A 19,282-nucleotide genomic window follows, 5' to 3' on the forward strand; every position below is an offset into this window, starting at 1 on the left:
GAGATCACTTCACTCCTTTAGGCTGTGTGTAAGGGAAAGCCCTAATTGTTTTGTTGTTTTTTTTTGTTTGTTTGTTTTGGTTTTTTTAATAGTGCTTAGCATGAAAGCCCTGAATTCAGTTTGGATGCTGATACATAAGCACACAAAGACTAAGCGAGATCAATAATGTGATGCAAAATGTTCAAGTTTCTCAAAAAAAATGGTGGGAGTGGTTAATGCTAAAGAATACCAAACCGATTACCAAATTTGAATTAGATGTATCTTCAAGTAAGGCTCTGTTATAGCCTTTTGTAAATCCCATCTTTACTTTAGACTACAGTAGTTGCCATCTGTTTTTCTTGCATGTCTTGGCTCTGTCCAGTCTCAACTCTCTTCTTCTTAAAACCCTCTAGTTTTTGGCTCTTCCAGTGGGCAGTCTTTCAATTCACTTTCTGTCTTTAGCACTCAGTTGTTCAACACCATCTGCTTGAGTCATTCCTAAGAGGAAAAAAACCCCCAAACCCCAAATCAGAAAAATCATCCATTTGGTGCTGAAACAAAACTCAGGGCTGTTTTTTGTTTGTTTGTTTGTTTGTTTGTTTTGTTATTATCAAAGAGAATTTGTTGCTGCCACAAGAAGAGGCAGCTTCATGGAAGTAATGACCTTAATAATGATTGTGATAGATCAGGCATCAGTTTATTGTATTAACCCATTTTTCTCAGTAGAGCCTATGCAAACTGTGCTGAATAATAGTGAAAGTAAAATGTCAATTCACGCTTTGTGATGTACAAATAAATATAAAGAAACTTCACTGTGGGTGTGGCTTTAGTATCAGCTGTTTTTAGTACATCAGGTTTAGGATCAGAGTAACCAAACAAACTGAAACTGATGTTATCTTCAGTAATAGAAATGATTTCTTCATTTATAGGTATGGCTTTTAAATTCTGACACACTGCTGGTGGAATCCTTAGAAAGTTCGTCCTCCCACAGTGTTTTTACACTGTTTGGAGATACTTTGAGACCTGATTCTGGACCAGTGGGAACTTGGAATGCTGTCAAGGTTCTTTACCAGCCATGCCTTAAAAGCAGGAATAAGGAGTGAGTATTGCCTTTTCTGATCTCGGATTCTGAACTTTGTTTCTTTTTGCTGTCCAGATCAAAAATATTGCTTTAATGTTGTCTGGGGCAGTCCATTGATCCTAGAGGTATATCTATTTGAAATTACATTTTTTTTAACCAAAAAGTCAGAAAAGTAGTGGTTTAGTTTCTGTTATAGTTGGAGAGAATCTGATGGTTATGTTTTTGCCTAGTAATATTAAAATGTAGGTGAGTTATTCTGGCACGCACGTAGATAACTTAGGTAAATGATAGAAGTAGGAACTGTCTTCACTTATATAGGAAAGTAATGTGCTCCCTTTTTTTCTTTTTTCCCCTGCACATACTAACTAGCTGTACACTTCTAGAGCATGGTGCTTTTTCTGGCTGTGTTGACAGAAGCTGGAAGGATCGTGGTGCAGCATCTCTGTATACCTGGACAGTACATCTAAAATGTCACTGTTAAAAGATACTTCATTTAGCCTAGCAGAAGAATATGAATAATACCATAGCAGTAATACAAGGGTCTCCCCTAAGAGGGTGTGTTTTAGATGTGATGCAGACGGAGGTTCATTGAATTACCAAATTAGCCTCTGTGTGCACCTGTAACTTGCTTTCAGCCCAGTGGTTGCATTATTTCAAAAATAATTGAGGCTCTGAGGGAAGGGGGAAGAGGCAAGGAAGGGGGTTGAGTTGAATACCGTAGAAGGTTTTTTGTGGCGCTCTCTCATTCTGCTTAAGCCCTCATAAAGGAAACATTTGGTTTCTGCAAGCCCTCCCCCCCCCCCCCAAAAAAAAAAAAAAAAAAAAAAAAAAGAACAGCCAGCCAAAAAACTCAGACAAAAAGGCTTTTTCTAATTTCTTTATATAAAAAATTTAAACAGCACAATCCATATAGGAAAATAAGACCTGAATGTCTCTGAGCCTCTATCTTCTTGCTTGCTTTCTTTCTGAGCTGTTCATTACTTAAGTACAATGTTGCATTTTTTTTTACTGATGTTCTTCTCATAGCTTTAATTGAACTCTGGAGAACTGGTCTGAGTAGTCTGGAGACACAGTCTGATGACAAGCATACTAATCTTTGTAAACCAGACCAAAAGAATAAAATCTTGGCCAAACTACTCCCTTCCTTATATTTTCCTGTTCCTGTATTGTTACTTTTTTTCTTGTTTTTCTTAGCTAAGCCTGAAGACTTCAGGTTCCCTGTACATAAATGACATTTTTTTGTCACAATTGTTCCATTTAAGTATTTTAAAAGACAGAATAAAATTGTAGATGTCCATACAAGTCTGTATGCATGTTGTTATGAAATATACTGATTCAGTCTTATATGTAAGATTACCTGCTGGAGGAGCAGGAAGCTGGAACTACCGTTTTGGGCTGTAGCACATTTCATATATGTGGTATCTTAAAGTGTTTTAGGGAGTGCAGGATGATGTGACTAGTGCGCAGTGACACAACCAGTGCATGAAGGAATAAAAATTGGATCCTTTTGTTGGATCCAGTCAACTTCAGTAGTTAAATTAAATTTAAGTATAGTGCACAAGTATATCTAAATTAGACAGTATGATCAAAACTACTGTTACAGTCCCTGTAACATGAACTGAAAAGAACAGTTAACTGCAGATTGGATAAAAGTTCGGAATTGAATGGCACTGATTCACAGGCATTAGCTGCAGTATATTTTTATTTGCACAATATTGACTTAGTGCCTGTAGATTTCATTAATCCTTTTTGTCTGGTGAGTTGCTTTTGTGATACTTGATGAAAACAGAAATATAAAAATAAATAATCATCCAAAATACATATTGAAGGGAGATTTTTCACTTCAGTCATGTATATCAGAGGTTAGGTGAATTCAAAAACAAGGATACCCATTGAACTCACTTGCTCAGTGTTGAAACAGAGGAATGATTGGTTATTCTTCTGTCAGGCAACTTTCTACTGCTGTTATTAATCTTCTTTCTGTGAAACAATCATAGCACCCAATTGTGCTCTTACAGAAATAAACATACAATTTTGGACTTTGAGATAGAAGAGCAAAGATATTCAAAATTCCTCCTCTTACTTGTTTAACTAATATGACGAGCATATGTTTAGTCTGTTCACAGTATCTAGAAAAACCCTTATGCATATATGTTATTAGGGCAGGAGAACAGTGTTTGATCTTTGTTGATATATGACCTCATATTCTTTTCTTTATAAAATTCCGAAACTGAAGTTGTGGTTGCTTAAGGATTGTTCTCCTGCTCTTTCTTAGAAAGTGCAATAAAAAAGGACTTTAGCTGGGTCTGTTTCCACTAACTCATTTACCAACTGGCCTGAAGTAGTGCATGAATATGTGCAGTAAGACTGAAGCCTTTCTGTACTGAACAGTAATACATACATAGGAAAAAAAAATCAAAAGTAGTGTAAGCTATTTAATGCAATGTGTTTGCATTTAGGTCTCATGTTATTTATTTCAATAATTCTGTACAAAATATTCAATTTCTTGAATAGTACAGATTCCAAATATATTTTAGCTGCCCACATTCCAATAATAATTGTTTCTGCAAACACACATGCCATGAGAGACTGAAGGATTCAAAGACCCTCTTCTGTTTCTAGGGGCCAGAACATCATTCTGTTCCCTGTTAGTGGGAGATTAAGCAGGGATATCTGTGTAGGCAGGAGTTAGCAAAAGGTTCACTTGTGATGTAGATCCTAATAGCCACAAGGGACATGCATGTACTCTACTATCTAGTATTGCATTTGCATGCCAGAGAGCTTTTTCAGTTGTTGCAAGCTACTATAATGTGCTTTGGTCCTGTCTAATTCCTGCAGTGCCAGGATCAGATCTGAAAGATAAGGGAAACAGCCATCCTACCTGTGGACACAGTGAAACCTGTACTGGATAGCTAGGTCCTAGGTTAAGACAGATTAAGATAAAATAGAAATAAAATTATTTATTTGTAACATCCAAAATATAAGAAGTCGTGAATGTTTATAAAACATGTGGATGAGGAAGTGAAAGACTTGGTCTATTACATAACTGTAAGTCTGCTTACTCTGGGATAAATACTTTCATGGTAGCAGTTGAGGTCTCAGGCTTTGTGAAACTCTCGCCTGGCTTCTGCTTGAGAGAGTTCCCTACCTGGAATTCTCTAATAACTCACCTTCAGGCACCCTCTTTTTGAGGAAACCCTTAGGTTCAGATTCCTTGGGATGTCCTTGAATCCCTCTTGTATAAAAACCAGCATAGCAGGTGTTATACATGGAAGCTTCATTTTAAAGACTTACGGGAAGTCAGGAGAGATTTACTTTCTTGAACCCCAAACCATATTTTATGCCTTCTTTATTCAGAACACAATTGGTCATTGCTCTTAATTAACATGATGCTTATTTCACTCCCTCGGATATGGAAACTTGTTTGCTTGTTTGTTTTGTTTTCATAAACCAGGAATTATCTCTTATGAACAACACCTGGCTTCAGTGGGTGACAGAACTTTTCCCTCTTCCTTCCCATAAATCATTAGCTTAGCTTTCACTGGACCTTACATTCAGTATCAGTCTGTATGTTAAAAAGCAAGTAAGACAAACACCTAAGTAGGATGAGTGTTCCTAGTTCATAGCTGGCTGCTGAGTGATACCAGACACAATGATAATTAACTCAAGTAGAGTGATAGCTGGTTGAGGATGGACAGAATCCAAAGACTGTTGCAGAAGAAACTGCTCTGAGTTAGTCTGAACATTGCCAAAAAGGAGATTATTTCTTGGGCAGTGCCAGCCTTTTTAACAACAGGAAGATAATGTTGATTCATGTTAAATTTGTTATCTCTTACAACCATCAGATCCGTTCCTGTAGATGGCAGTCTAATAAGCTGCTTTCCTTTTCATTTTTGTGCAGTTAGTGATTCTTGCACCTTGCAGTTGTCCCTGCCAAATTACATCATAATTTTGTTCAGATCTTATCTCCGGATTAGTCATTGCCATGATGTGTGGCGTACTGATTGCTCTTCCCAGCTTCATGCTATCTGTGAATGAAAGACTCATCTTTTACTTCATTACCCAGTATATTGACTGAGATATCAAAGAGAACAGAATTAAGAACATGTTGCGCAGAGCCTCTTTCTGTATATTTACTGTTTACTTTGGTATGGACTTAGAACTATGCTCTGGATATGTTGTTGTTGATATGTTTGACCATGTTGCTCAAGAACTTTCAGTAGCTAATGAAGCATCATGATGTTAAGATATGATTAGGTATATCTAGATATGCTCTTTTTGATGTAGCTCTGGGCTTTTGTCCTTGCAGAGCTGTTTTCTTCTGATCTTCCTGAGGATCGCTTTTTAAGCAGTGTATTGATACAGCTTTTGTATCTCACTCCTCTGACTGTTAAAACAGGGCTAGAAGCACTTACACATGTATCATGTATGTGATAGCAGGAGTTTTGGGTAGGTCTGACTTCCATCCCCTGTGGGAGCTTTATGAACAGCCATTTTAGAAGAAATCCATTGAATTTATACACAGAGGAACAGTGTGCTATCATTTCTTCTTGTCAGCTCTGGAAAGAGTATTAGTAATGAATGCAGTTAAGTCCTATTAGGGAAGGATGCCTCATGCATTTTATTCTCCCGTGTTATTGAGATATTCATCACAGAAAAACTTAATAGTTGAGGTTGGAATGGACCTCTGGAGATCATCTGGTCTGACCGCTTGCTCAAGAGGGGTCAGCTAAAGCAGGTTGCTCATAGCTGTGTCCAGGCAGTTTGAAGTCTCCAAGGATGGAGACTTGCACAGCCCCTCTGGCAACCTGTTCCAGTGTTTGACCAACCTCACAGTGAAGAAACTTTTCTTACATTTAAGTAGAGTTTTCTGTATTTTGATTTGTGCCCTTGCCTCTTGTCCTGTCACTGGGCCCCACTGAGAGGAGTCTGGCTCCATCTTCTGTACACCCTCCCTTTAGATATTTATAAACACAGATCAAGTATCGCCTGAGCCTTCTCTTTTCAGACTAGACTGTCCCAACTCTTAGCCTCTGCTCATACATCAGATGCGCCAATCCTTTAATTGTTTTTGTGTCCTTTTGTCAGACCTTAGGTACGTCCCTGTCTTTCTTGCACTGAGGAGCCCAGAATTGGACACAGAACTCCAGATGTGGCCTCACTAGTGCTGAATAGACAGAGGAGAAGGATCATCTCCCTTGACCTGCTGGCAATGCTCTGTCTAATGCAGCTCAGGGTGATGTTAACATTCTTTGCCCTGAGGGCGTATTGCTGATACTTGCTCAACCTGTTGCGTACCAGGACTCCTAGGTCCTTCTCTGCAAAGCCGTTCTCCAGCTAGTTGGCCCCCAGCCTGTATTGATGCCTGGAGTTATTCCTCTCCAGGACTTTTTATTTCCCTCTGACTTCATGATGTTCCTCTCTGCCCTTTTCTGCAGCCTGTAAAGGTCCCCTGAATGGCATCATCCTATCTGATGTATTAACCACTCCTCACAGTTCTGTATTGTTGGCAACCTTACAGAGGGTGCGTTTGGTCCCATCATCCAGGTTGTTAACGAGGATGTTAAACAGTATTGGCCACATTATTGACCCCTGGGGTACGCCACTAGTGACTGGCCTCCAGATAGAGTTTGCACTGCTGATCACAACCCTCTAAGCAGACAATTTGGCCGGTTTAAAATCTGCTTAGCTGTCCGGTTATCTACCCTTACTTACTTCATCAGCTTATTTATGTGTGTAATGGGAGATGGTGTCAAAAGCCTTACTAAAGTCAAGATAAATAACATGCACTGCTCTCCCTGCGTTCACCAAGCCAACTGTCTCGTTGTAGAAAGCTCTCGGGTTGGTTAAGCGTGAGTTCTCCTTCATAAATCTATACCGACTACTTACCAGCTGCTTCTCCTTCACGTGTCTGGAAATGGTATCTAGGATTAGTTGCTGCATCACCTCCCCAGGGATCAAGGTGAGGCTGACCTGCCTGTAATTCCCCAGATCCCCCTTCTTGCCTTTCTTGAAGACAAAGTTAGCATTTGCTTTCTTCCAGTCCTTAGGAACCTCTAATGATCACTGTGAGCTTTCAAAGATAATCGAGAATGACTTTGCAGTGATACTAGCCAGCTCTCTCAGCACTTATGGGTGCCTCCCATCAGGACCCATGGATTTGTGTATGTCCGTTTTTTTTTTTTTTTTTTAAGTTCCTTAAACTGATCCTCCTCCACTGAGGGTAAGTCTTCCTTGCTCCAGACTTCTGCTCTGGTCTCAAGATCTTGGGATTCTTGAAGCCCGTTAAAGTAATTAAAGTAATAATTTTAAATATTGCTGAAGTGATAATTGTTGTAAAATGCTGTAAAAATGCATGAAGAAAATAAAGTTGCATGGCATTTCAACCACAACTCAACCTCAGAAAGTGATTTGCGAGGGTACATGAGAAGAAATTATACCTTTCCTTTTATAGCAATGTGTTGGGCAAAGTTTTGTTGTTAAAAAAATCATTGATAACTCTTTCTTTCTCATCTTTTTCTGTTTCTCTAGAGTCTCTCTAAGGGGTTTGCGGCTTTTGCAGAAGCCATCTCCTATTTAAGAATTTGCTGCTTATCACTTGAGAGTTGAAAAGTGACTTCCAGAATTTGTGTGTTTTTTATTAGCTTTAAAGAGACAGAATAAGCTAGGAAATTGAGTTTGTGGCTGAAAACCTGAAATTTGTGAGTGCAATGCCTTTGTTACAGTTTTACGATTACATCAGGGTCTATGTATACTGAGCTGCTTATGAAGCTGTGTAACTGATGGATTCCAGGATGTTAAGTTTTTTATTTGTCCCAAGAATGGCTTTCATTCTGTATGTGACTGTACAGTAAGTCATCTCATAAAAGCTCCAAATTTTGTGCTAATTCAGTCTGAAATGTGTTCAGTGAAACAGTATTTCATTGATTCTTGTATGTCTGAAATAAACTGCTCTTTCCTAGTGCTTCAGTAACTCTTGTCTGCAGAAAATACGTAGGAGCAGGCAGATCAAGAGCTGATTGCCTTAGGAGTGACCATTGGTTTAGTCTTCTGTAGTCTGTTTAATACTAGAAGCTTGTTGTGCTGTATCTAGGATGATTAACTGAGTAGATATGATTGTAAATGAAGTACAAAGGATCTTTTTATTTCAGATCACTTTTTTTCTGCTCCCTTCTTGCATTCTTTTGCCTAGGTGAGTACAGGAGAGAACTGATACCACAGATGAGATGAATTGCCTTAAAAGAGCTAACTGAACAGCCAAGCAAAGCTTGTTCAGAGAAGCACTCTAAAGCCAGTCAGAGGCCAGATTTGGGATGTCGGGGGGGAAGACATTCAGGAAGCTATGGGCCGCCTGAATGTTGAATGCTTGGGCTGAACTTTGGAGGAACAGATGAAAGCTCCAACTGAGAACTATCATTTTTAGCTTGAGATTTGTTCTTCAGAATGTCCTGGTACCATCATTCCCCATCACTGGGTGAAGATGTATACAGTTTCCAAGTATACCTTTCAGGGGGGACGTTTCAGCTCTACTTTTTATTGAAAGTAGACCTGTCACATGGAACATCCTTTTGTGGTAATTACTAAAGATTGTCGTTACTATTTCTCAACACAGGTATGATGCATCTTTCTAACTCTTCAGAGCTGTTCATGTTCTAATCTTTCTAAATATAAGTAGTATTGGAAGCACTAACTGAGGTAGGGAGAAATGTTGGAATAAAGCCTGTGTCTACCAAAAGAGATCTCTTGGATTTTTGTTTAAAGCAGGCTAACCATTTTTTAATTCCAGTTGGACTTGTTACTTAAGTGGATGGTTTTGCTCAAATGAAGTCCTCCTTTGAAATTTAGTATTAAAGTCAAAGGAGGGAGGGTTCTGGCTGCTTTGTTAAAAGCAGATCTGCAATCCTAATTTGCTTAACCGTTTTTTAAAAATCTGACCCATAGTCTGCTTTTCTGATTGTGTAGAATAAAAAATGTGTATGTGTCACTACTCATCTTATACTGCACTATTGCTGCACTGTTCATTGGAAGTGTAAAATAACATATATGTAGTAACCGGTAATGTAAAAATAGGAAACTAACTGATAACGATATTGCTGAGTTACTACATATGTCCTAATTTTATTAGAAAAAATAAATATGTTATTGAGATTTCCTGTCACATTTAATATGCTTTTGAAGCAGACTTTGTGATTCTGTAATATGGCAGAACAAAAACACAGTTCAGGCTTGGGTATTATTTTTATTGTAATTTTTGATAATTATTTGTGAAGCACAAATTCAGGTAAGCACAATTTTACTACTTCTCCTGTCTCTTTAGTTAATACTGCTGTAGCTCTTTTGGGAGTATCATAGTTTACAGTGAGAAATCAAATGCGAAAAAATTGTGAATTAAAAGCAACATTATCTGAAACAATTCATAGTCTGAAACAACTGCATTGTCAGGTAGTTAATTCCACTGCCAAAATAGCTTGAAAACAGAAGAAATGCCAAACTGGGCCAGACCACTGTTCCATCCAGCCCAGTATTTTCAGTCCAACATCAGGAAGTGTTATTTAGGGAAGCATGTGAGCCTCATCTCTCTCTTGTACTGGCCAGCTTCTCTAGTTGCTCTAATAATGATGTTAGAGGGTACAAACTATTCTGTTTCCTTTAGTATCTGTTAATGCGTCTGTTGACCATCTATTTGAATAACCACTTTTGTCCTTACTGGTACTGCTTGCCTCCACAATCTCTTGTAACAGCAAGTTCCAGAAGTTCACTATTGCTGTAAAGAACTACTAAGAACTACTATTTTTTTTAACCTGTTTTAAACTGATCTCCTGCTCTTTCAGTGAGTTCCCTCTAGATGCAGTATTGGGTGATTTAGTGAAAAACAGTTCTGCGTTCATACAGGCAAAATGAACATGGGGGTCCTAAACTTTAAACTGGTACTACAGCATGCAGTGCTCTGCTCTTGCTGATTATATTTAGGAGTTAAATTTACGCCTGTGGAGTAAACTGGGGAGTACTTCTGAGGAAGGACAGCACTGTCACCTACATGCAATTCCTACTGTAAGATCTGCATGTGTCTGTATTACGTTCATTTTGCTTTTCTTAAGCACTGCTTTTTTGAGAGCTGGATAGCCTAAATGTGATAGTGGTGATCCATAGAACATAATTTTATGATTGTAAGCCAAATCGTAGTAGCTTTTCACTTAAATACTTACAGTCTGTTTCTTACAGAATTATAAAGACTCTTTGGTTCATTTGGCAATTGTAAATATTCAACTCCTATAATGCCTTTCAAATGACAGGATCCATTTGAGCAAGCAGAAAATACATAATGAGTCAACTATAATGAGCCAAGAGTGAAAAATTAAAACTTACAAAAGCCTCTTAGGCAGATTACTGACAAGAAGTGCTTGCACCTCAAATCTTGATTTGTAGAATTTTGTAATCTTAATCTGTTTTAAATTAATTGGCATTTGTGTTTCTATTGTATTTTTCCATGACAGGCAACATAAACTAACAGTACTTAGATTAACAAAATGATTAAGGGTGCTAATTTTACTTGTAATACTTTTTATATCAGTAAGACAAAAGCAAACTGGGAACACATGGTTTGAGTCTGAGGGAGACTAATTTTTGAAACTGTTTGGGGTATTTCCGTTTGTTTTCTGAATTTCTGTGTTGTAACAATAGAACATTACTGTTTGCTTATTTTGAATGCTGTACCATCAAGGATAAACAAATCTTTGATTTCCCCTAGAAGATTGAAGGACATCTTAAAGAAGAAAATCAGGCATTGGTATTTTTCAAGCATATTTATTCCAAGTCTTTTGGGAAACAAGCAATTCACATACCAAGTCTTCTGAATACTGGCCTTAAGCTATAAATGAAATAGTTTGAATGAGTAATAGGCATAGTAATGGATGTTTTTGTGAACATGAATGTTTGAGACAGAAGAGGAGGAGATCTGACTTGGAAGGTGGAAGGTGCTGTTCCAAGGAGTAAAACTACTGCAGAATTTCAGTTATTATTATTATTATTATATTCAAATAACTGCTCAAAGCAGGAGTACTTAGAAACCAACCTTTGGATGTTCATCTCCACTTTGGATGTTTAACATCTCCACTCGTTCTTTCCAGAGTCTTTGCAATCCCAGAATACCTGTTAAGCTTTCATTTTTTTTTTCTCTTTTTTTCACAGTGGAACTGAACAGATTCTATTGTTACGGAATTCTCCATAGTCCTGGAGGCAGGAATTTCAAATATACATGCTTTGGAATACAGATATTACTTGAGTGCTCCTGAGGCCCTGCTGGCTTTTCTGAGGAAAGCAAGACTGTAGTCTCTGATCAGACTATCAGTCTTCAGAGAAATGACTGCAGGCATTTATTTTACCTGGCTGGCCATGACTCCAGTGCTGTAATTGGGGCTTTTCAGCTGAATCGATATTGATCAAGGCTGCAGCATAGTATTGGTAGCAGGGCTGCTTAGAAGTTGGGTTTTAAACTAAGCACAATTTTTCTTTCTCCCATAAGAGTTAATTTTCCTGGACCCTCCAGAGTTCTTTTATTTCAGTATGCAAATGTCCTTAAGATATGTCAGGCCTTGTAGTTTCACTTTCGTAAGTACTCCTTTTCCCTTATTAGCAGGCTTCCCAACTATTCTGGCTCTCTCTGAAGCACTATGGCTGAGCAATATGGACTTTTTGTTCACAAGTGGAGTTGATGTTTTTTGATGGGAACAATAGTATTGCCTACAGAGAAGACATCTGGAAGCATTTCTAAATATCTTTTACCCTTATTTTTTTTCTAGATTTTAAACTTCCTCCAGAAAGTTATTTTTTAATTATTAAAAAAAAAAAAAAGAAAAAAATCCAGCATAGTTTTGATCAACTGGAATTAATGTTGGTATGTGAATAACCTTCAGATATTTAAGGATTCAATGTATTTTGAATCTAGTATCGTTACCAAGAGCCAACTTTGGTTGTAATAATACTTGAAAATCTGCCCATAGGTATTCTCTACTGTCTCTTTTCAGCTGTCTGCATGTTAGTGCTGTGAACTGCTGTTCAGCTGATGTATTTCAAACAGAAGTGGCTGCATTTCATTAACATTATTAAGATCTCTAGTTTTTTGAACATATGATGATAAAAAAATGCAAACTTTGGTATGGAGAAGTTTTATGATTAGAGATTGTTTCATAGAAAACTATTTTGTTTTTCTGTAACCATTGAAACTGTCACTGACTTGTGCAAGAATGTATCAGCTATTGTAAAGCAATTTTTGCCCCCCAACATAGCAATTCTAAAGACATTTTTAGCACCTCTGCAGCTTCCTTTATGAGTAGGACCATTGAATTCAACGTGGTTATCCAGATTAGTACATATGATGCGACTCTAACATGGCAAATTGCTTCAAGAGCATAGTGTAGTATTGGATACTAGATAACTGTAGATCTTAATTGTCTTCAGGAAAAATTGGAGAGAACATACAGATACAGTTGTTTATGAAGAAGTTTAGACTGGCAATTGGAAGGTTTCCAGTGTCAGAGCATTAAGGTTCCTGCACAGTCTTCCAATAGGAATAGTATTGTCAAGAAATGTAGTTGTGTTTAAAATGAAGCATGATAAATTGTAAAGGGAATGGTTTGCCACAATTCCTGTTCTAGCAGGGAAATGAGCTTCTGGCCAGGAGATGCCTTCTAGTTGAGTTTTCCAGCTCTGTCACTGAGTTGCTGAAAGGCTTCCCACTTCATCTCTGCCATGTCTTGCTTGCTCTCTGGAAGCTCTTTGGAACGATAAGTCTGTCTGTGTATGCCCAGAAAGCCACATTGGCACTGCGCTCTTGTTCAGGCTTTATGCAACAATTTAATAATTGTCAGGTGTGGCATTGTTTCTCTACCTCTGATGTGTTTTCCAATATCTAAAGTCTATTCTAATCAACTTATTTTACGAAGGATTCCTACTACTTTGTAACTGCTTTACTTTCTGCTGTTGCATCTCCTCTTTGAATGATCTTACCAACTCAAAGGCTTCTGTTTTCACTGTGCTGGTGCCTGTGGATCAGTCTTCCCATGCCTACTTCACTTACTTTAATCAAAGCCATGTTTTGGTCTGTTTGTAGCATCACCTTCTGGATTAACATTGACTAAACCTATCTAAACACAGATTTAATCTTCCTTTTAAATCCCCTTCTTTTTTCTGTTTTGTGCCAGTGCTCCTTTTGCTCATGCCCAGGACTCGGCTGCCCTGTTGTACATGTCCTTTTTTTGTTCCTCATGTGTTCAAGCTAAGATTGAATTTTCCTTCTTGATCCATAAAATTCTAAGAAGAAATCACACACACACACACACACACACACACAAAAACTAAAAAAAACTAAAAAAAAAAAAAAAAAACTACAGATACTAAACTAAGTATCTGTATTTGCTGATCTGATTGTGTCAAGATAGTTGAAAAGGAAAGCTTGAGAATTAGCTCTGAGGATAGGGATTATTATTATTATTATTATTTTTTTAACTACATTAAGTTTTGTGGAGAACAGAAGGATTGTTCATGGAGGTATATTCCATGCATGGAGGAAGCCTGATGCATCACATTCTGGCTAAGAAAAAGGAGAAAAGGAGCTAGAGGAAGCCGTTCTTTCCACATTTGCAATTAGGATGCTATGAGTTTTCAAAATTGACTATGGGATGTTAATAAAATTGTGTGTTTTGGCACTTGTGACCAATATTAAAAATGTTACTGTGCAGTTTTAAATAAACTTTAAGATAATTTTTAGGAAAGAAAGTTGAGTGCTTGGCTGCTGTTTTTATTTATCTTTTTAAGATCCGGATAGTCTTTAAATCAGACTTGTAGCTAGCTGCACCTAATATTTTAATGCCGATGTTCTGTACTACATTTGTGGGGTGGACCTCTGTACAAATTTTTTCACAACTACATAAGTGAATAAGGAAAATGGTGGCAAAAAGAAACTATTCTAGAAAAAATATAGTGTCAATGGGAAGGAAAATATGGCTTTGTGTAAAAGCTTTAGTATTTGGGCTTTTGTTTGGCAGTAGTTTGATTGAATGAGTATTTGTTGTTTACGAATTCCCAGGATCAGTTGATTTTGTGATTTGTGGTATTCCTTACTTTGTTCCAGGTTCTTGTAATTAAATTGTGAAATACTGAATTTCCTTCTAATTTAAAGCCAGTACATAAAAAAAAAAAAAAAAAAAAAGGCATCAACTGACTTCAGAGTAGCAAGCTGAGACTTTTTTGTGGACTGTGGTTACAGCTTTTATTTGTACAGCGGAGTAACATTTCCCTTTGGATTCAGGCATAATGTTCTAGAGTGTCTGGTATTTGTGCATACTTCTGTGTTGAGTATCAACTGCACTGTGGAAATGATTTAGTTTTACCCAAAGGTTTAAAAGTTAGAGGCCTGAAAACATTATCATCTTTATATGGTTCTGAAAACACATTTCAACTTCAGAAATGGGCTCATGCTTGGTATAATAGACCTTAAAAAGGGAATTAAGGTTTATGGAGAATATGCAGATCTTCATGTGGCACAGTTAGTATGAATGGGAACATCAAGACAAGTCCTCTAATGGTGTGGCCATGGAAATTCGGGGTTTCAGCCACAGGCCAAGAGGAAGGCCACCATTGGTCACACAGAACATCAGTTCATTCAACTTCGATTTAATTTGATTTTTTTTTTTTTTTTTTTGATTTTTTTTTCCTTTGCAGCTTACCTGGTTGATTATTCTGAGGAAATAAGTTTTACTATCTGTTGCTAGTCTAGGGCCCTGAATGCACACCACTTTCAGGAGCATTAGGACAGGGTTTTAAAGACTCCTTCCCTCTGGTGCTGGTGGCTGGTGTTCAAGCTGCTGGTTGACCTGACAGTGCTGGTGATGAGCAGGGGGAGGGAGCGGATTGAGAGACCTGCTGGGAAGATACTGACATCTAACACGAATTCAGCTGATACCATTTGCCTAGAGGATTCAACAGGGGTGCATGACTGAAGCCAGCACTTGGACTTGACTGAGGATAACTTATTTAAGTGCAGCTCTGCCCTCATAAGTGATAGCTCAGCTGTGTGTGCCCTGGGGGTTAGGGGCTGTATTTTCTTTATAGCACCTAGTGCCACAGTCTCCTGCTTTGTGCCTAAAGTCCTTTCTGGAAATTGCAGTGCAACTAGTATAACTACTGGTAACATGTCACTGTAAAGAGATACCACATTGCTTACAGGGTTTGCTGCCTGCCCATAGGATGTACCACCTCTCTGCTCCTCCCCCTTCACTGGATAGATAAGGAATTTAGGCAGATTGTCTCACTTAAGCCAACTCTTCTTTTCAGTCACAGCCTTAGCTTGGTTTGGCGCCTGAGGTTACTGTCCCAGCTGCTTGCCCTGTCTTGGCAGCACAGACAGCTGAGCCACCTTCCAGTCAACTCCTCAACTGCTGCAATTCAGAGTATGTAATTGAACGGAATTGCTAGTAGTTTTGAATTGCTTTAAGACATTGCACTGTCACCTGTGGCAGTTTAGGAAATGAGTGATGAGCAGTTCTGAATCCAGGCATGGATGACGGTAGAGGGGCTCTGTCTCCATCATCTATTCCATCCCTGCTCATCAATCAGGTCATTGGGTATCTAAAACTGTGTGGTGTGAATACTTCCCAGGGTACTCACAATGCACAGAACCAACACATTATCAGCTTTGTAGTGTTTAAATGTTTTCTGTTTTCAGCTTTAAGTACTATTTCTTTTCTTCTTTACAATCCTTAATTAATAAACCTCTGCAATGATTTATCATAATTGGATCTATAAATCCATTTCTAATGGTTATACGCATGAATTTCAACAGTCACTTCCCTAAGGCCACATTAGTCAGCGTGAGCTCAGGCTGATATGTAGACATTTTTTTTTTCCACACTCAGAAGGAAGTGTAAAAATTTTATGATGTTGCTTTAACAAGACCCACTGGGATTTGGGATTATTTATCTAAGCCCTTATTAAAGACAAAAACTTTTCTATGTTTAACCATGCGAAGTAATCCTCTCTTCAGACAGTACAGTGCACTTTAAAAAGGAAGAGAATTTGATAAAAGCAGAACTGAAATAATGGAGAAAAGTATGAAGATTCTTTCCTCTGTTTTCTGTTACCCCCAAAGTCAAGGTTAATGTTATTAACAATTAGTATAAAAAGAAAAATGTGGTGACAGCACCTCTTGAGTGTTAAGACCATTTCACTCTGTTAGGAACCAGCAGTGGAAAACTGTTACCATTTTTAGAAGGAAACTTCTTTCATCTTCTGCTTTTTGTTTCACTGTCACAAGTAGCCTGCCTCATTCCCTACCAGAAGGATTAATTCTCCTGTACAATTAATATGATTTTCTAACCTTGTTCTTCAGCACTGAGATTCTGATACTCCTTGCATCTTATCACACTCTCTGCTCTTTTATAGGTAACTTTTGCTCATGCATACTTCTGTTGGGACCTCATTTTAGCATCCTCCTACTGACTTCTGGGAAACTATAGAAGGAGAATTAAATGGAATGTATTTTACCGGGATACTATATATTCAACTCCCTCTTGTTTTCTTTCAGCAATCAGGAAATGAAAGAATTTCTGAAGGCTTGGAAATGACAAATCTGGTCTAAAATAAAATTATTCAATTAAATTATAAAACCTGCGTTTAGAGTTTTTAGGGAAAGCATCTACAAGAAGCCATAGTGTGACTGGTAAAAAGTTACAAAAGATTACATTTTTTCCCCCTCCTTTTGGGAAAAACTGGGCAATCTATGTATGTAGAAAGTCTGTACTCTAAACTTAAATACACCCTCTCTCCTTCAAGGAATTAGGCACTGCTTGTTTCAAGAGTTATACATTGATAAATTCCCGCACTATTTCATTCAGTCCTCCTTTGGGAAACTTTCTACCATTTTCATTCTCAATGTTTGCTGTTTTGAATTAAGTCTTGATTAAGACTTACTCTGTCTACCAAAAGTCTGTAAAACTGACTACTACTCTGCCATCATTTCCGAGCTAATACATGAATTCCATTCTGTAGATCATTCAGAGGGGTTACTGAAGCATCAAGAGAAATTGATGCTGCAGTCTCTTGAAAGTGAGCTCACCACTTCTGCAGACATTTCCAGATCTCATTATATAGGACATTCTAGAATCTCAGACTTTATCTAGCACAAGAAAAATTCTTAATGCTGTTTGTTTGCTGTGATTCCTTAAGGGTGTATCTTTTCAAGAAAAGGTAGATTTTGTATGGCAAGTGGCAGAAACCTTATTGAGAGCTGTGACTGGGAAAGTACACTTTGTCTTCCCTCCAAAGGACCTCATTTATCAAGGTTTTCTTATAACTAGTTCTGGAAAGGTGTACAATGAACTTCTTTTGAAAAAAGTTAAATTCATTTACAGGGTTAGTCCGCAGGGCAACCTGCAGGTAAGTTAGCTGTACAACCCCAAAAAGCATTGAAGAAAAATGCAAGCCTGAAGCTTACATTTATGTAAATATTTACACTTACATTTATATAAGCCTGAAGCCTGTAAAATGGGCAGATATTCCCTTCACAGACTATTCAGTGTCACTGCTGCAAAAAATGGGATATTTAAGCATAGATGTTTCAGATTATTTATTAAACTAATCCTGCTAACCTTTAAGCAGCATGAGCATCTATCTTTCCATTGTATAGCAGCAACAGGAGTGCTTAATCTCTCCCATCCCCTTTTCCATCGTGATAAGTAATGGAAACATTGTATTTCAACATAATTGTGTTAATCTTGCTTAATGTAGAGTGATTTAGTCTGAATACAAAATTCTACTTTTTAAGAACCATGGTAAAGACAATCTGTAAATCTGATGAAGCCTTGAACAATTTTATTTGATCTCTTGAATTGAATTCTTTTCCCCTGCAGCATCTGTGAGATTTGAGATTCTATCAGTAATACATGTTGAAAGTAGGCACATGTAACAGTTTTGTTGCTGATATTCTGTAAATATTTTAATAAGATTTACCAGCTTGGAAATCATCTGGTATTTGTTTTGGGTGAGTGAACTGAGATATTCTTGAACTGACTTCACTGAAGTCAGTGAGCAAAGAAGGGCTTGCAACAGATGAAATTGAAAAATCAGTCAATCACAGTGGAAACTAGAAATGAAATAACTTGAATTAATTTTTGAGCTTGCATTCTTGATGTTTGGATTCATTATGGGAGATCCAGAAGGTATGTGTACTTATTGTCTTTGTCTTTGATATCATATAGTAATTTATTTTGAAATATGTTTATTCATAAAATTCTTTTGGTAGGAGCTGTGCAGTTTGGTCAGCTGACCCATTTTCATTTTTGTGGGAACTTTTATTCCTCTTTAAAAGCTAAAGTTTCTTTATTGTCCCTGACTTTAAACTTTTGAAATGAGTCTTTGAATATTCCTTGAATATTTTTTTCATCTGAGAATTGATCAGAAAACTGAAGTGAATTAGATGTTAGTTCAAATGAGACAGGTCCTCTCTGCCCCTCATGGAGTCTGGATAGACTGCTTGTGATGTTTTTAGAGCTGTTCATACTAAACCAGTTAAAGAATTTAGCTTTTGTGTCTGAGCTGCCTTGTCACCATTTTGAATTATGAATTGAGACTTTGTTGCCAGTTTTTCAACCTTTCACATTTTACATAGTGCAGAATAGTTCTCAGATATTGACAGTAGCATTTGTGCCAAACCAGGAAGATTTGGTAAGGGGCATTTGTGTTTGTAACAAGATACTCAACACTTGTGTTTTATGTTCTGCTATTAATAGACTATCTCTTTTTGATGTTTTTTAAATTAATGCTGTAGTTCCATGAAGAGTAGCAAAAGCACCTCAGGAGAATAGTGTTATTGGCATTCAAAGCTCAGGACATGCCGACAACAGTAAACATGTTGATCCTGAATCTTCCTGCTGTATTTTGATTGGAGATTCTAACCCTCAGGAGAAAAAGGAGGGAGAGTCCATGAAATCAGTCCTCTCTGAGAGTTTGGTGGAAACATAGCCCAGGGGAGATCAGAGAAATGTTGCATATGTTTCCTTTGGGGCTTCTGCCTAGCATCATAATACCTAGAGAGGCTGAGAGATGATCTATTGATCTGCACACACAGATAGAAGGAGACCTACTGCATCTATGGAAATATCATAACAGGATTCCCAATGCAGTGAGGGTAAGTAGAGGGGAGCCAGCAGAGCTGTTGTCTGAGGGTTT

General features: G+C 37.7%; 1 protein-coding gene across 4 annotated transcripts in view; it reads left to right on the plus strand.

Moving 5' to 3' along the window:
* The window catches only part of UBE3D (ubiquitin protein ligase E3D), a 90,451-nt gene that overhangs the window by 23,005 nt on the left and 48,164 nt on the right, over positions 1-19,282 (plus strand). Inside the window, exons 8-10 of one of the 4 annotated variants that reach the window (XM_062572806.1) lie at positions 909-1,078; positions 15,392-15,507; positions 16,499-16,607. In XM_062572806.1, the coding sequence (XP_062428790.1) occupies positions 909-1,078; positions 15,392-15,507; positions 16,499-16,572 (360 nt within the window). In that variant the 3' untranslated portion in view covers positions 16,573-16,607. Of the gene's footprint in view, positions 1-908; positions 1,079-11,248; positions 11,936-13,574; positions 13,791-15,391; positions 15,508-16,498; positions 16,608-19,282 lie in introns of those variants that run through there. The other 3 variants (XM_062572807.1, XM_062572808.1, XM_062572809.1) reach the window with 3 other exon arrangements.

The sequence above is a fragment of the Rhea pennata genome, chromosome 3 (genome assembly GCF_028389875.1).
Source record: "Rhea pennata isolate bPtePen1 chromosome 3, bPtePen1.pri, whole genome shotgun sequence".
Taxonomy (NCBI): Eukaryota; Metazoa; Chordata; class Aves; order Rheiformes; family Rheidae; genus Rhea; species Rhea pennata.